Source organism: Blastomyces gilchristii (genome assembly GCF_000003855.2).
Source record: "Blastomyces gilchristii SLH14081 genomic scaffold supercont1.9, whole genome shotgun sequence".
Classification (NCBI taxonomy): Eukaryota; Fungi; Ascomycota; class Eurotiomycetes; order Onygenales; family Ajellomycetaceae; genus Blastomyces; species Blastomyces gilchristii.
This window is the reverse complement of record NW_003101674.1, coordinates 2335022-2349349: the sequence shown is the minus strand read 5'-3', so window position 1 is coordinate 2349349 and position 14328 is coordinate 2335022. Positions and strand designations below refer to the sequence as shown.

Here is a 14328-nt window from a genome sequence, read left to right as displayed (position 1 = left end):
AATTAAATTTCATTAATTTAATATATTATATATAAATTTCATTCTGTCAAGAAAATGGAGTTGCATCGCTTAGGTATAATATATTTGTCGTCTCTACTGCCACCCCTGACAAACTCACATACCAGACATCACCTTTGCGAAGACGACTTATTGTAATATACAGAATCCATTTTCCATAGCCTTCGCAAACCACGGATAACACGCTTTACTATTGTTGCCTGTACATTCTCATGTACTTCCAAGCCACTTTCGTTTACCCACACAACACCTAGCTACATACTTGCTAGAATATCACATACACGTGCGTATGGCCCGTTTGGCATATTGTTACACTTACCCTCACTTGGGATTAAAAGAGGCGGCTATCATCGATCGTCATCTGCTCTGTGGGAAAGCAGAGTATTCTCATTCCCATCACCTCCCTCCCCTGAATCAAGCCAGCACCCCTTCAAACCAACATTTGCAGCGAAACAACGCCGTCCATCTTAACCAGCTAATCAACTCCTTGCGAATAATCATTCACTATCATGAAATATTTAAGCAACATGCTCTTCAGCAGCAGTGGAATCAGGAAGTATAGCAAGTGCTTGATGAAGAGAAAGCAGTCTGGGGAATAAACAATGTGTTGTACAGTACATTCAATGAGAGGAGCAGACTTATCATCACCAAGAACATAAACTAGAGTAAAGCCTCACAGGTAAATGAAAATATGACACATTTATCCAGAAAGATACTCTGAAGAAAGGACGTATTACCTCTTTCCCCCTTCTTCTTTGCCGGTGCAGTCTGAGAGTTATTTCAAAGGCGATGCTCAGAGGTTAGTAGCCCTTGGCTGTGATGGCCTCGGGTGCTCCTTAAAGTGGGTAAAATATTGTCATTCCCTTCGAGGCTGGCATCAAGCCTGACCCAGCTCGACATCGGAGTAGAAGCAAAGAGTCGCACAGTCCAGACGTCAAAGGGCTCCATTTCAAGATATGCCGGATCATTGATGATGAGCCAGCCAGCTTCCCGCTGGCGCGGGGGCAGTGAGGAAGAAGAAGGTGCCATGACTTTTCAGATATGCTTCCGTTGTCGGTGGTATTGAGGCAATGCAGATCGAGAGCGAAGGTCATTTAGGCCTATATAACAGCTGGAGATACACTGTGGACCTCAGAGACGGGTTCTCCAGCACTGATGGATGGAAAAGCAATTACTTTCCATGGCGTATGCATATCCACGCCTATTTTAGTCTCAATTAATGTTTAGCAGAGATAGATGCATTTTTCCGGACTGCAGGGTCTATTTAACTTACAAAGGCTCAGAGATGATGATCTGTTGATCACTGACGTGCACAGGGTCAATAGTTTAAATATCTTAAGTAACACTCATTATATGGTTTTCTTTTCTTTGTTTTTGTCCTTTTTTGTTTTAATTGAAGCTCAATTATATAGGTTCTTGGTTTATAATGTAAAATTGATATAACCTGCGCTGAATGTAGCTTGAAATAGAGGTGAGTGATGACGAAAGGATAGATAGAACAGGGGTTTGGAAGTTGAGCCTGCGCAGAAAAGACGCAGAACACTGGTTAGAAAACAAGACATTGGTTTGATTAGAGAGTACTTCTCAGTTTCCATATATGTGGAGTACACCATTGACAATTTAAAACAATGGATATTCAGCTTGTATCGATCGGAAAATGTAGAGTACTCTTGGTTATCAAAATAGCTGGCGGGCATGGACATGACTAGTTAAATAAGCCAGGGGTGGAACCATGGATCTTCTGGCATCCCATGTTGACAAAATCCCTAAAATGGTTTGGGGCCCATTAGGGGCCTGATGCCTAAAGTCCGGCTTGCCAGTTAGGCGTCAAAGCCTCTATAGCATGAACTCCGGTAACTATTGGAATCCCCATCCCGGCAGCTACCAGCTACCGTGCCCAACGCGCTGTCCCATTGAGATTATGAGATGGTGATCGAATTTTTGCCTAGTAGTTTTTTTTTTCTCCGTTACTTTTCCCTGCATACTATCAGGACAGTCAACAGCTCTATTCACACTGTATGCATTTGTGTATTATTATTGTGTGTCTGAGTAGGACACTTAATACATTGTCTCTGTAAGATTGAATGAAGCCAGACAAGGGTTAGGCGAAGGTCTCCTGGTGGGGCTTACCAAGGGCAGTCGATGACATCAGCGCTGTTGGTGCTTGATCATATCAATGTATGAAGATCTACTAGCCAGCCCGCATCGTGATGGAAAACCAAGGCTATATCAGATTACTGTGTTTGGAATCGACAATTATGATGAAAACCCGCATACTCGAAGTACTTACTGGCTCTTCCCCTATGACGTTTTCCTCAGCCCCCACCAGCCGCCCCCCTCACCTGACCTGCGCTTCATCGCCAAGACCTGCGACAATCAAGATTTTTAATACCAACCAGCCGTACCGCCGCTGATGCCGCGATCTCTCTCCCCTTGTCGTTATTATTCCTCTTCCTCCTTAACCTCTCTCTCCCTCTGGTTAACTCTCTAATTTCCCGTTCTCTTATATTCCCTTGTATCTCCTTGTATCCCTTGTCGTTGGCTAGCCGCTTCTTCCTTCCTGCCCTTCCTTCTTCTGCCCAGGTGGCTTGTTCCATTCGCCTTCTTCGGCGCTTTACTACCGCCAGCCATCCCCTCGAATTACCATCTATCGGCAGCCAGGCTCCTTTCCCTCCCACCACTTTTCAGACCTGGGATCGATTTTTACCCTGACCTGATTGTCGTTCCTTTAAACTCCTTCTGGCCTCCCTATCATTGACATCCTCGCTTTGAGTCCTCGCAAAGCCGTCGTGATTTGCCGCCTATATACTTCCCGTCCTTCGACGGGATAGCCTCCCTCGAGCCACTCCTTATAACCTAACGGACCTAACCTGACCTGACCTGACCTCCTGTTCATTATTTGAAAGACGCTCCGTACAATCAGCAGCTCCTAGGAGACTGATTTTGCCCGTCATGAGTACTATTCAGAGCCTCAAGAATTTCATACGTCATGGCAAGCAGGCCCGCGTAGCCACACCCCACGCGGAGCCCACCACAAATGTCTCTACCATCCACGCAGAACAACAGAAACAGCCTCAAGGCCAATATCCTGCTATCCGCGGTTTGGATGCTTTGGATTGCAGATTACCACCAAAGGATGCCTCTAATGCGCCAGGATCAAAACAAACAGGGACAGCAGCCAATAAAGGCTCACGAGTGCATGAGTCGGAAATCGAGCAGATAATCGCGGAGGAGAGACGGAGTAGGTCAATGATGCCAAAATACCCGGGACTGGAGAGATGGGAGTTAGTCGAGAAAATGGGCGATGGTGCTTTCAGTAATGTATATCGAGCCAGAGATACGACTGGGAAATTTAAGGAGGTTGCTATCAAGGTCGTGCGGAAATTCGAGATGAACTCCAAACAGGTATGCATCCGTCACCTGACACCGGACCATTTCCTTCTTCCCTCTCCCACTCCCCCATTTGTTTTTTAATATGTGGTGTCTTCTTTATTTTCGCATTGCGACACATTCTGTCAGCATGCGGCGCGCCTTGGTTCTTTTCACTTTCTCTCTATCCAACTTTCATCTTTATTCTTTCTTCGTTTATACTCTCGCCAACATCGAAGAGTGGAATTCTAGGGCGAGGCTCATCTTCATCCGGACCTCAAGAAGAAGCAAAAACAGGTCGTGGAGGTGAGTCTTACTTGACTCCTAAGTTTTCACCTCTTGGATTCGATTTCTTTTGGATACAAGTTTTGGAATATTCTTTACAAGATTTGGCTATCTAGCACTCTTCGCACCAAACCATACCCCTAGTGTGTCACTAACTCCTTGGTTTTCCATATTTTCTTTATTCCATAAAGCGAGCCAACATCCTCAAAGAAGTTCAAATAATGCGCCAAATCGACCATCCCAATATCGTCAAATTGATCGAGTTCTCAGAGTCGAGGCAGTTTTACTATATCGTCCTTGAGCTTTGCCCTGGGGGCGAACTCTTTCACCAAATCGTTCGGTTGACATACTTTAGCGAAGACCTCAGTCGCCATGTTATCCTACAAGTCGCAAAAGCAATAGAATATCTACATGAACACTGTGGCGTTGTTCACCGGTACGTATTCATTTTACGTAGCGTCATGACGTCCCCTTTGATAACGCAACTCCGCTAATAGCCCAATTTTCTTCCTCCCGCAGTGACATCAAACCTGAAAATCTCCTGTTTTATCCTGTTCCTTTCATTCCAACCAAAAATCCAAAACCACCTGCTCCTGGTGACGAAGAAAAAGCCGATGAGGGCGAGTTCACTCCCGGTGTTGGGGGTGGCGGTATTGGTCAGATCAAAGTGGCAGACTTCGGTCTGTCCAAGGTAATATGGGATAGCGAAACGATGACGCCATGCGGTACAGTTGGTTACACTGCCCCTGAGATCGTCAAGGATGAACGTTATTCCAAAAGCGTCGATATGTGGGCTTTAGGCTGTGTCCTCTATACACTGCTATGCGGCTTCCCTCCATTCTATGATGAGAGCATCCAAGTCCTAACCGAGAAAGTCGCTCGGGGTCAATATACTTTCCTCTCTCCTTGGTGGGACGACATCTCTAAACCCGCCCAAGACCTCGTCTCCCACCTGTTAACTGTCGACCCGGAAAAACGCTTCACCATCAAAGAGTTCCTGCAACACCCGTGGATCAAACAAACGAACGAAGAAACCCACGCGGCCGCCGATGCGCCACCGCTCGCAACTCCCTCCGCCCTCCATGCGCAATTCCTAGAAACCCCCGCCGCAGTGATGGATCGCAAGATGGATTTCCGATCGCCAGGGGCCATCAATCTCCGCGAAGTCTTCGATATCAGTTACGCCGTCCACCGCCAAGAAGAAGAAGGCAAACGACGCAACAATTTCAAACAGGGCTTCCATGCACCCCTCAACCCGCTCAATGAAGACTTCGATGATGACAACAGCGATAATGACGAAGATCTCGAGGGAATAATTTATTACGATCAAGATAAACATGCCGCGAATCCCGCCAAGGTAGCGCCACGGGCGGGGCATAACCCGACCGAAGTAGCAACCATGGAGGCAAAGTTGAAATCTACGAATCTGAATGCAACCGCTGCTACGCAACCCAGTGCGGCGGCGCAGGCGAGACAGCGTGAACAACAGCAACAGCGGCAGAGACAAGCGCCACGACAGCAGGGCGGTGGCGGTTATGGGACGCATAGTTCTACTGTTGCGGCGGCGGCGAGGGAGAATGCAGCGCGGTCGGCGAGACAGCCGTTTGAGCTTAGTTTAGATAATGCGACGTTGTTGGGGAGGAGGGGCAGAAGGTTGCAGGGGCAGAAGGTTGTTTAATGATGATGTTTTGTTTTTCTTTTTCTTTCCCTTCTTCTGTTGGATTCTGTGTGGGTATATGTATGGGATGCTGAATCTTGATTGCGACTTGTCGTGTATAGATCTGGCTAGATCTTGTCCTTGAATTTCTTTTCCCCCAACCTCCCTTCTTACCTTGCTCTTGATGCTGATTTTTGACTCCGATATCGTCTCCCTGTCTCCCCCCTTTCATGATTTCCTTATATATTCTATGCCTGCACTACTTTCTTTTTTCCCCTTCCTCTAACGATCATATTGTGCTGTTTTTGTCTAGCTTTTTGATATCTATATATTATCATTTTATATATACAGCTGATAGCATGACTCGCTCTTGTTAGTAGAAGGGTGGGCAAGGAAAAACAAGCGATCTCTTATGTTTCCCTCAACCCAATCTCTACCCCTCCACGCGCTGTTATCCTTTTCACCTCCTCCACTTCCTCCTATCTGCCTTCCTTCCCTCGTCTTCTTCCTCCCCCCTCCCCCACCTCTCTCATTTTTTCCCCCCTTGTATTTGGTGTGACACCCGAGGCCACAGGATCCACGGCACAGGGCATAAAACTTAGTTTTTCACATACTACGTTATAAATGGCAAGAAGCCTTGGGGGAAACCTTGGGATGATGGATGGGCTCGGTCAGGGGCCATAAGGTTTTTTTTTCCCCTTTTCTATCTAGAGCATGAGTGAGTTGAGGTGAGATATGGCTTATGAGAAAGTTTCTCTGTTTCCTTTTCTATTTTGTCTTTTTTAATGTTTTTCTTATATGTATAGGACATATACGGGGTCGTATCGTAACTAGCTACCCCCCCTCCTTCCCCCCCAATATATGAAAATAAAATGTCATGGCATATCGTCATACTTTTTAAAGTACTCCGTACTGTACAGTACAATTTCTTCATTGAAACATTTAATCTCTGTATGAATCTGCTTCTATAAATAATATATTCTCTTTTTAATCACTTCTATCAGTCATCTTTCATGGTTCCATACTCTGTATAGCACAAAACAAGTAATTCAAGCAAGCGACCATGTTTACTTTCTGAGTACTCTAGGCATGCCGCCGTAGATAACTTTATATGTATACCCAAGGCATTCATTTTATTTGTTTTCCAAAGAATTGTAGTGATTGATGTGCCGAATAAGAAGAGATCATCACAATCGCAGTATCACCCGTTTCCTCTTGGAATCACCACTGCTTAAGAATATACTTTATCGCATGGGTGACTATGGATGGACTTGACTAGATTATTCCTGCTCCTCGTAATAGTGGGCAAGAACAAGCAAAGTCCCACTTCCCATGTGTGCTATTTTTATGTTGATGCTCAGCAGCAGACACGGAGAGATAGAGAGAGAGATGAGATTGACAAGCAGCAGTGACTGAGTAGAACTCTGCTCTTTTCCAAGCTCCATCAAGCGAAAGCTAGCCTTGGATTATTAACGAAACATTCAAGAAGAGATGAAGTAAAGCATGGCCCAGCAGGGTGTCAAATCGAAGCTTGAAAGAAGTCATGGCGAATGCATGGCTATCTATTATTCACCCCCACTCTTTTATTATAATAATAATAATAATAATAATAATAATAATAATAATAATAATAATAATAATAATAATAATAATAATAATAATAATAATAATAATAATAATAAAGTAACTACACATATGGATGCCTTCTGTAACTATTCATAAGCGAACGGATGCGATTCGCAATTGGGAAATTTGTTTGTTAGTTTGCGGAATCGGGATCGCTTCTGGCGGATAATCCTCATATTTTGATGTGTCGCATAGTTAACTAACGTTAGAAATTATTGTTCTCCCAAACACCAACAGTGCCAAACACCCGCCCTTGCAATCAAACCGCCTACAAGACCTACAAGTCTGCAGACCCCGTCCCGCCTTTCCTCGTGTTTGTACGGTGATCATCGTGGTGAAGTTCCGGGGTCCTCGTATCGAGTTCATAACTAATGGCTTTTTTTAAAAATAAAAATAAAAATAAAAATAAAAATAAAAATGCGATGGCTATTCCGAAATGGGCCGTGCTGTGCATAAGATTGATAATTATTATTGTGCTTTCTGATGATGATCTGTGTCTGTGTCTGTAGGAAGCGACCCGCTGCAAAAACTGCGGATATTGAATCAGTTCATATCATTACTCTGTACATAGTATGTTACTGCTGCTATAAAGGAAGTTCCCCATATTACCCTGTTATAGCGATTAACCTCGCCCCTCCCTTTCTCTAAGAAAAAGGGATCTAACTCCTGAGAAAGAAAAAAGTTGAAACATTTGATTTTTTTTAGAAAGATAGGATCAGATCAACCAAGCACCAGCGCAGAGAAACCCGCCGCCCTGGCACACAGGCTATTTCTAATAAAATATCAATTATCATCTCTCTGCATACGAGCGCCTGGCACAGGTTCGTTCATCACTCATCGTCGTCCCAATCGATTGGGGCATATTGATACATGTATGTACATGTACCTTAGATAACTAGTCCTATCTACCTAGTCTGTTTGATCGCGTGCGCTTGGTCTGGTTTGAGTTGTGTTGGATCAATTGACTTTGCATGTGGATGGGATCTCCATCTGTCAATTGCACTTTTAACAATTGAACAATGTTCTCCAACTTTCCTCACGTCACGCGAGTCTGATTAGTGTCAACCAAGGCTAGCTCTCCTGTGTGTTCCTCTTCCTCCAGTGTTAATTGGTGGTGAATCGTGATTGAGCTCCTTTGCCCCAGTAGCTGACAGATAGATGACGAAAGCTTACAGAGTCAGCATCCGGACGGGGCACTCAGAAGTCCGAACTCGTGGTGGCGCTGTGTAGACTACTCTGACTGAAGAAGTGTGACATCGGTGTTAAGAGCAGCAGTTTGGAACTTGTTTCATTACATGAACGTGGCATACGCAAAAAAAAAAAAAAAAAAAAAAAAAAAAAAACCACAGGCAGTCATATTGTGGCACATCCATCTGGGAAGACAACCTGCCTCTACTTTTTCTACCCAATCTCAGCAGAGAAGGAAACAAGGAAGATTCATACACTGCGTACACAAGTGACACAACTGGAAGAATCGAAGGATAGCACAACTCCACATGCGCCTGCTAAGTGGAGTAATTTGCCTCCAACCGCTTCGTTCTTGATATTCTCTTTTTCTGTTCCGTTTTCACGCACTTCTCTAACTCCTAGTTACCTCAACGGGAAGTATCGATCGTACCTAGGTATCCGCGTTACGTTACCTATTATTAGAAAGGTACACGCGAACTGATACACAGTTGAATACTTTTGATTATTATTGTTACCTTAGGTAGTATGAAGAACACCCGTGCACAACCCAACCCTTAACTTAAGCATTTCCCCCGAAATGCCCGCGGCTTGGCAATGACGAAAGTGGCTTCATATTTGTTGTGTTGTTTCAGGAATGGAATGGCGTCGGCTCGGGTGGAGCTTAACTACCAAGTTACCAAGATGTTTTCTGTGGGGGAAGGGAAGGGACTCAAGGGCGACAGGGGCCATTTCCTCGAAACCAGCCAATGGGAGGGGAGGCGGCTATGAGAAAAATTCTACAAGCTTAGATAATATTCTTGGCTTACAAAAACTCGACTCCCCCGTCAAGTGATTGGTCGGACATTATTTAGGAAGGAAATTGATTGGTTTTCTCTTCTGTAAACTTGTGTGTGTCCTCACATGTCTGTGCAAGGTTTGCAAGGTTTGCAAGGTTTTTTGCAAAGTTGCAGTCCCTTGAACCTCGGAAGGTTGGGACTGAGTTCGCTTTTTGAGTTTAAGATCCATCGGCCATTTTAACTCCCTGTCTATGATTGGCTGGGGATATGCTTACCAATGGGATTGAGTTCGGGCTCTCTGATGGTTCCTTGTCTTGGGAAGTACCTGAATAAAGTTTGAAACTTTTACACTAGTCTCAAAGTAGTTTGAAGTATGCACTGTTGATCGTTGTTCAGTAGTTACTCCGTAGATGCAACCTTTTTCTCTCTCAATATTTTGTATATCACCTCTCTGCCTCTGTGACTGCAGCCATCTAATAATAGATAGATTATAGAGAATACTCTCATCTATTGAATTCCATACTGCTTTTGAATAAAATCTGTGGATTATTTTGAGAAAAATGTGTGAGACAAATGGGATAATGACTCCAGAGTTGCATTTTAAGCAACCATGTGGCTCTACTCCGTACTCCGTACAGCGTACGCAGTATAGCTTCTGACTACTAACTAATTGCTGTGGGGTTAACTTATTTTGAGACTAGTGTAATTCGCTATAGTTAAGCTATATACTACTATTATGCTGTAGCACAACATTGTTCAGCTAATTACTTTCCTCTTGTTTCTTTCCTCTTTTCCTTTTGTCTCCTGTCTTCTTTTGCTTCCCCTAACACCCTACGAGGCGGCGCAGACCCTTACCTAGCTTTTTTTGCTTTTTCTTATGCTTTCTTTCCTTTTTGCGCGCTTTTGCATCCAATGACAAAGCTGGGCAGTTCCTGTAGTTTTTTAACTTTTTGCCCCTTCCCTTGCTTGATTTCTCCCTTTCCCTTATTATCCCTGTATCCCTGTATCCCTGTATCACTTCACACTTCACTCCACAGCCCACAGCCCACAGCCCACAGCCCACAGCTCACAGCTCACAGCGCTTCCTCTATCTCTCTTCCCTCCCGCATTACTCTTTTTGGTCCTGGTGCATTCGATACCTCGGCCTACCGATACTGAAGAAGTATATATAACCCACGACCCCATCCTGTTCTCGGGATAATCTTTCTTGTATTATTATTTCTGGTGGGCCTCACATCCCCTGTTCTTGAATAGGCCGGGTTGTACCGGTTGCAAGCACATATATCGCATGATATATATATCTCTATATATACATACATACCATACCCTTGAGCTTCTCCACATTCTGTGTTTTGACTTTAAATTGCACAAATTTCACCAGGTGCCTTATACACCTTGATTCCCTATATACTTCCTGTTGTTTGTTGTTTTTTTTTTTTTTTTTTTTTTTTTTTTTTTTTTTTTTTTTCTGTGAGTGATACAAAAAACGGGTTCTACTACTACTACCCACATCCGACAAACCAACTTGGGGGCCCCGCATACGCATACTTTCGTGCTCCGTCAATTGGATAAACCCTGAGCAGCAATCTTGATTGGTATCTGATTTAAGGCTGTGGTCTATCCATCCCAAAGCAACAATCCAACAACAGCCCCCGCCCTCGGGATTCCCAGATGCAGCAATATTTCACTCCAGCAGGTAGCCTGACGCCAATTCACGCATATGTTCTGACATATCCAGCCCTGTGCGACACAAAAACGAGTCGTCTATATCCATCTATCTATCTACCAATCACTAGAGCAAACCCCCCCCAAACACGCGTTCATGTTTCTCTGATAGACTCAACAATCATACACCTACTACATCTACAACTCCTCCACCGGCCTTTCCAAAGCAACAGCGCCCAACGCAGCTTACATCTAACACCAACCCATTCCCCCCCCCCCCCAAAACCAAAAAAAAAGACAAGCAAAACCGAAACCATGCCGTTCTTCGTGAATCCTTTGAAGAATAACGACCTCTCGTCCTTCCCTGGCGTTGTGGTGCCTCTGGCGCAAGCCCAACACAAAAACCCCGCCTCCCCCACCAACTCTGGAGACGGAAAATCGGACAATGTAGCAGAAAAGGGCTCTTCGTCTTCCCTGAGCGACCAGCAGTACTCTGGCTTGACTTTGGATGCCATCAGAGCTGAGGTAGAGAGCGATGTGGCAACATCGGGCAGTGATACCGCATATGATCGTATGTTTTGCTGATATATTACATGTTTTTCTGTGCTTTCTTTTTCTCTCTCCATGTCACTCTCAAAGCAAACTTCCTCGATTTGGAAGAGAGGAGGCCGGCCTACTTTTATCACTCAAACTTTACCATAGGCCCGTCCATTTGTCGCTCCCCTTGTCCGGTTTTGGTTCATAACAGGGGGCCCCCTCCTCCCCTGACGCGACCAGGATAGCTCGCTTTATCTGTTTTTATGTTTGTTGAAGATGATGGATCTAATTCTTTTTTTTTTTTTTCAATCGCTGCTTATAGGTAAATCAAAAGTGATTAACTTGGCTGTCCAGGATATTGGAATGGGAAAATATCAATGGCAGTTGTTTGTTCTCTGTGGTTTTGGCTGGTTGGCAGACAAGTACGTTGAGATTAAACATCCCCCCCCCCACCCCTTTTCTCTCTTTTCTCGACTTATAATATATATTGTGGAAATTGGCCGGCTAATAACTCATTTGTTTTGAACTGTATTGCAGCCTCTGGTTACAGGTATGTTTTACCATAACCGTCATCTGAAGATTTTTTTTTTTTTAAAAAAAAAAAAAAGAATAAGCGAATACGAAAGAAACTCAGGGGTTAAAAATATATATGGATAGGCTAACAAGTCCTCCCCGTTTGTTTGTAGGGCGTTGCTTTGACATTACCAAGTCTTTCCGTGGAATTCGGGATTGACGAGTCCTATGTCCGCTTCACAACCTGCTCGCTGTTCGTTGGCTTGTGTGTTGGAGCTGTGGTCTGGGGTACCGCGTCGGACATGATCGGTCGTCGTCTCGCGTTTAACCTGACCTTGCTCATCACTGGTGTTTTCGGCCTTGCGTCGGGTGGTAGCCCGACATGGGTTGGGTAGGTTGAGCAAGTTCTAGCTATCAGGCTAGGGTCGCAAAAAGTGAAGTATAGAAACTAACGTTTTTCTTCTTTTCTTTTCTTAGTGTCTGTTCGATGTTCGCATGTCTAGGGCTGGGAGTTGGTGGCAATCTGCCCGTTGATGGCGCATTGTTCCTGGAATTCCTGCCCTTTGCTTCGGGCAATCTCCTAACAATGTTGAGTATTTGGTGGCCCCTTGGTACCCTTGTCGGAAGGTAAATATATACATATACATATATTCTTATCATTGGGTTCCCCCCCCCCCAGTTTTCCTGGGCTTCCCTTGCAGAAAGCTAACAGTGATGATCTACTCCAGTATGATTGCCTGGGGCCTCATCCCAAATTTCTCGTGCGACCCAGCAGATCTACTTTGCACAAAGGAAAACAACATGGGCTGGCGTTATCTCGTCATCACCCTGGGCGCCCTGACCTTCGTCATGTTCCTCTGCCGCTTCTTCCTCTTCCATCTCTACGAGTCGCCCAAGTTCCTTCTTTCCCGTGGCCGCCAGGAAGAAGCTGTGGCCACCGTCCATGCCATCGCGTATAAGAATGGAGCCAAGACTTGGCTGACCAATGAAATCCTGAACGAGATTGGCGGCCACCCTGAGCAAATTTCTCCTGATCAGCAGAAATTGTCGAATTCGGAGATTGTTAGGAGGCAGCTGTCTAAGTTTTCTGCGCAGCGGATTGCGCCGCTTTTTGCGACTAAGAGGATGGGGTTTACGAGTATGTTCCCTTCGTTATTTTATGATACTAATGAGGAAAGAAAAAAAGAAGGAAAAAGGGTGGGGAAGAAGTAGTTATTGTAGCTAACGTATTTCTTAGCTGTTCTCCTTTGGTTCTGCTGGGGCACCATTGGCATGGGATATCCCCTTTTCAACGCCTTCTTACCCCAATACCTCGGGAATAGCGGAGAAACACCCGTTTCAATTGGTATGTTCAGAGCCTCCAGCCATACCTATACCCTCCCACAGTTCTTCAAAATCTCCTTATGAGAGGATCCAAAAATATGCGTATACATATATATACATTCATCTCCAACCCAACCAACTAAGCAATACCCAACCCCCCACACAGTCTACCGCAACTATGCCATAACCGCCATCGTTGGCGTCCCCGGCTCCATCCTCGCCTGCTACACCGTCGACATCCCCTACGTCGGGCGCAAGGGCACCATGGCCATCTCCACCGCCCTTACCGCCGTCACCCTCTTCTGCTTCACCATCTCCGACGACCCAGACGTCCAGCTCGCCTGCTCGTGTCTGGAAGCCTTCTTCCAGAACATCATGTACGGCGTGCTCTACGCGTATACGCCGGAAGTGTTCCCCGCGCCCAACCGCGGCACGGGCACGGGCATCGCCAGCTGCATCAACCGCATCTGCGGCCTGCTGGCGCCCATTGTGGCTATTTATGGCAGCTCGGGCAACCCCAAGGCGCCGGTTTATGCGTCTGGGGGCTTGATGCTTGCGGCGTTTGTGGCGATGGTTTTGTTGCCGATTGAGACGAGGGGGAGGGCGAGTTTGTAAAGGGTGGTCGCTGGTGTGAGTGTTGCCAAAAAGTTGAAATGAAAAATGAAAAATGAAAAATTGGTGCGTTTTTGTATGTGATCAGATGCAGCGATGGTGTTGGTTGTTTCCACTGAAACTGTGCTGGTAGTGGATGGGGGAGGGATGAAGATTTAGATCTTATCTATCTTTTCTCCTCATTTCCCCCTTTTGTTCATGTTTATGGTTTATGTTTTCATTGTTATAACTACATGATATATCAAACTTTCCTCGCTTTATACATCCATACATATATATATATACTCAAGCTACGGTTAACGGATATGATGATTTTGGGGGTGGCGGGGGGGGTGGATATTTCGAAGTTTTCGTCGGGATGGATGGATTACATTGATGTGAGTGATGAGCGCAAATATTTGTGGTGATTGGTGGATGGATGGAAAACATTGTTTTTTAGCTTATATTTATACGTGCATTACTTTTGCTAACTATGGTCAAGATCTTTCCATTCACAACTATCTTCGCGCGTGTGATATGTGCATTTTCTACCTTATGCAGAAAGAATAGATATCCGAAGAAAGCTTACTGTAGACATTAGAGATGCATCTTCCCTTCTACTAAAAAAAGGCCAATGCGGGTGATGTCTCAAAAATCTCGACGTAACCAACCATAGATGTCTTCGACTACCAGGTAACTTACTCCCTCTGCCCTTCACCCCCTTCCAAACCGTCAGGGGCAGCTTGCTTCTCAGCAGGTCCTCCACAACCTGATCAGCCC

The 14328-nt window shown here is 45.1% G+C and overlaps 3 protein-coding genes across 7 annotated transcripts; 2 read left to right on the top strand and 1 right to left on the bottom strand.

Moving 5' to 3' along the window:
- Window positions 1-798: 798 nt before the first annotated feature.
- On the bottom strand, window positions 799-1047 carry BDBG_17180 (uncharacterized protein; the record flags this gene model as incomplete). The annotated part of the gene is made up of 1 exon (XM_031724961.1): window positions 799-1047. One exon carries the CDS (start codon window positions 1045-1047, stop codon window positions 799-801), a length of 249 nt encoding a protein of 82 aa, XP_031578712.1.
- Window positions 1048-2154: 1107 nt separating this feature from the next.
- BDBG_04766 (CAMK/CAMK1/CAMK1-RCK protein kinase) lies at window positions 2155-6269 on the top strand (the record flags this gene model as incomplete). Of its 3 annotated transcripts, XM_002624856.2 has the most annotated exons (4): window positions 2971-3423; window positions 3640-3693; window positions 3864-4108; window positions 4192-5350. In XM_002624856.2, the coding sequence occupies 4 exons, from the start codon at window positions 2971-2973 to the stop codon at window positions 5348-5350; spliced, it is 1911 nt and encodes a 636-aa protein (XP_002624902.1). The 3 variants fall into 3 exon arrangements, with proteins under 3 accessions (XP_031578710.1, XP_031578711.1, XP_002624902.1); XM_031721826.1 differs by lacking the exon at window positions 3640-3693 and having other exon boundaries at window positions 2155-3423; window positions 4192-6269; XM_031721827.1 differs by having other exon boundaries at window positions 2155-3693; window positions 4192-6269.
- Window positions 6270-10865: 4596 nt separating this feature from the next.
- Window positions 10866-14241, top strand: BDBG_04765 (sugar transporter). 3 transcript variants are annotated; one of them, XM_031721824.1, is made up of 9 exons: window positions 10866-11155; window positions 11444-11543; window positions 11659-11671; window positions 11808-12025; window positions 12112-12261; window positions 12363-12772; window positions 12872-12979; window positions 13124-13946; window positions 14051-14241. In XM_031721824.1, the coding sequence occupies exons 1-8, from the start codon at window positions 10900-10902 to the stop codon at window positions 13570-13572; spliced, it is 1704 nt and encodes a 567-aa protein (XP_031578708.1). In that variant the 5' UTR covers window positions 10866-10899; the 3' UTR covers window positions 13573-13946; window positions 14051-14241. The 3 variants fall into 3 exon arrangements, with proteins under 3 accessions (XP_031578708.1, XP_002624901.1, XP_031578709.1); XM_002624855.2 differs by having other exon boundaries at window positions 13124-14241; XM_031721825.1 differs by having other exon boundaries at window positions 10866-11543; window positions 13124-14241.
- The last annotated feature ends 87 nt before the right edge of the window (window positions 14242-14328 follow it).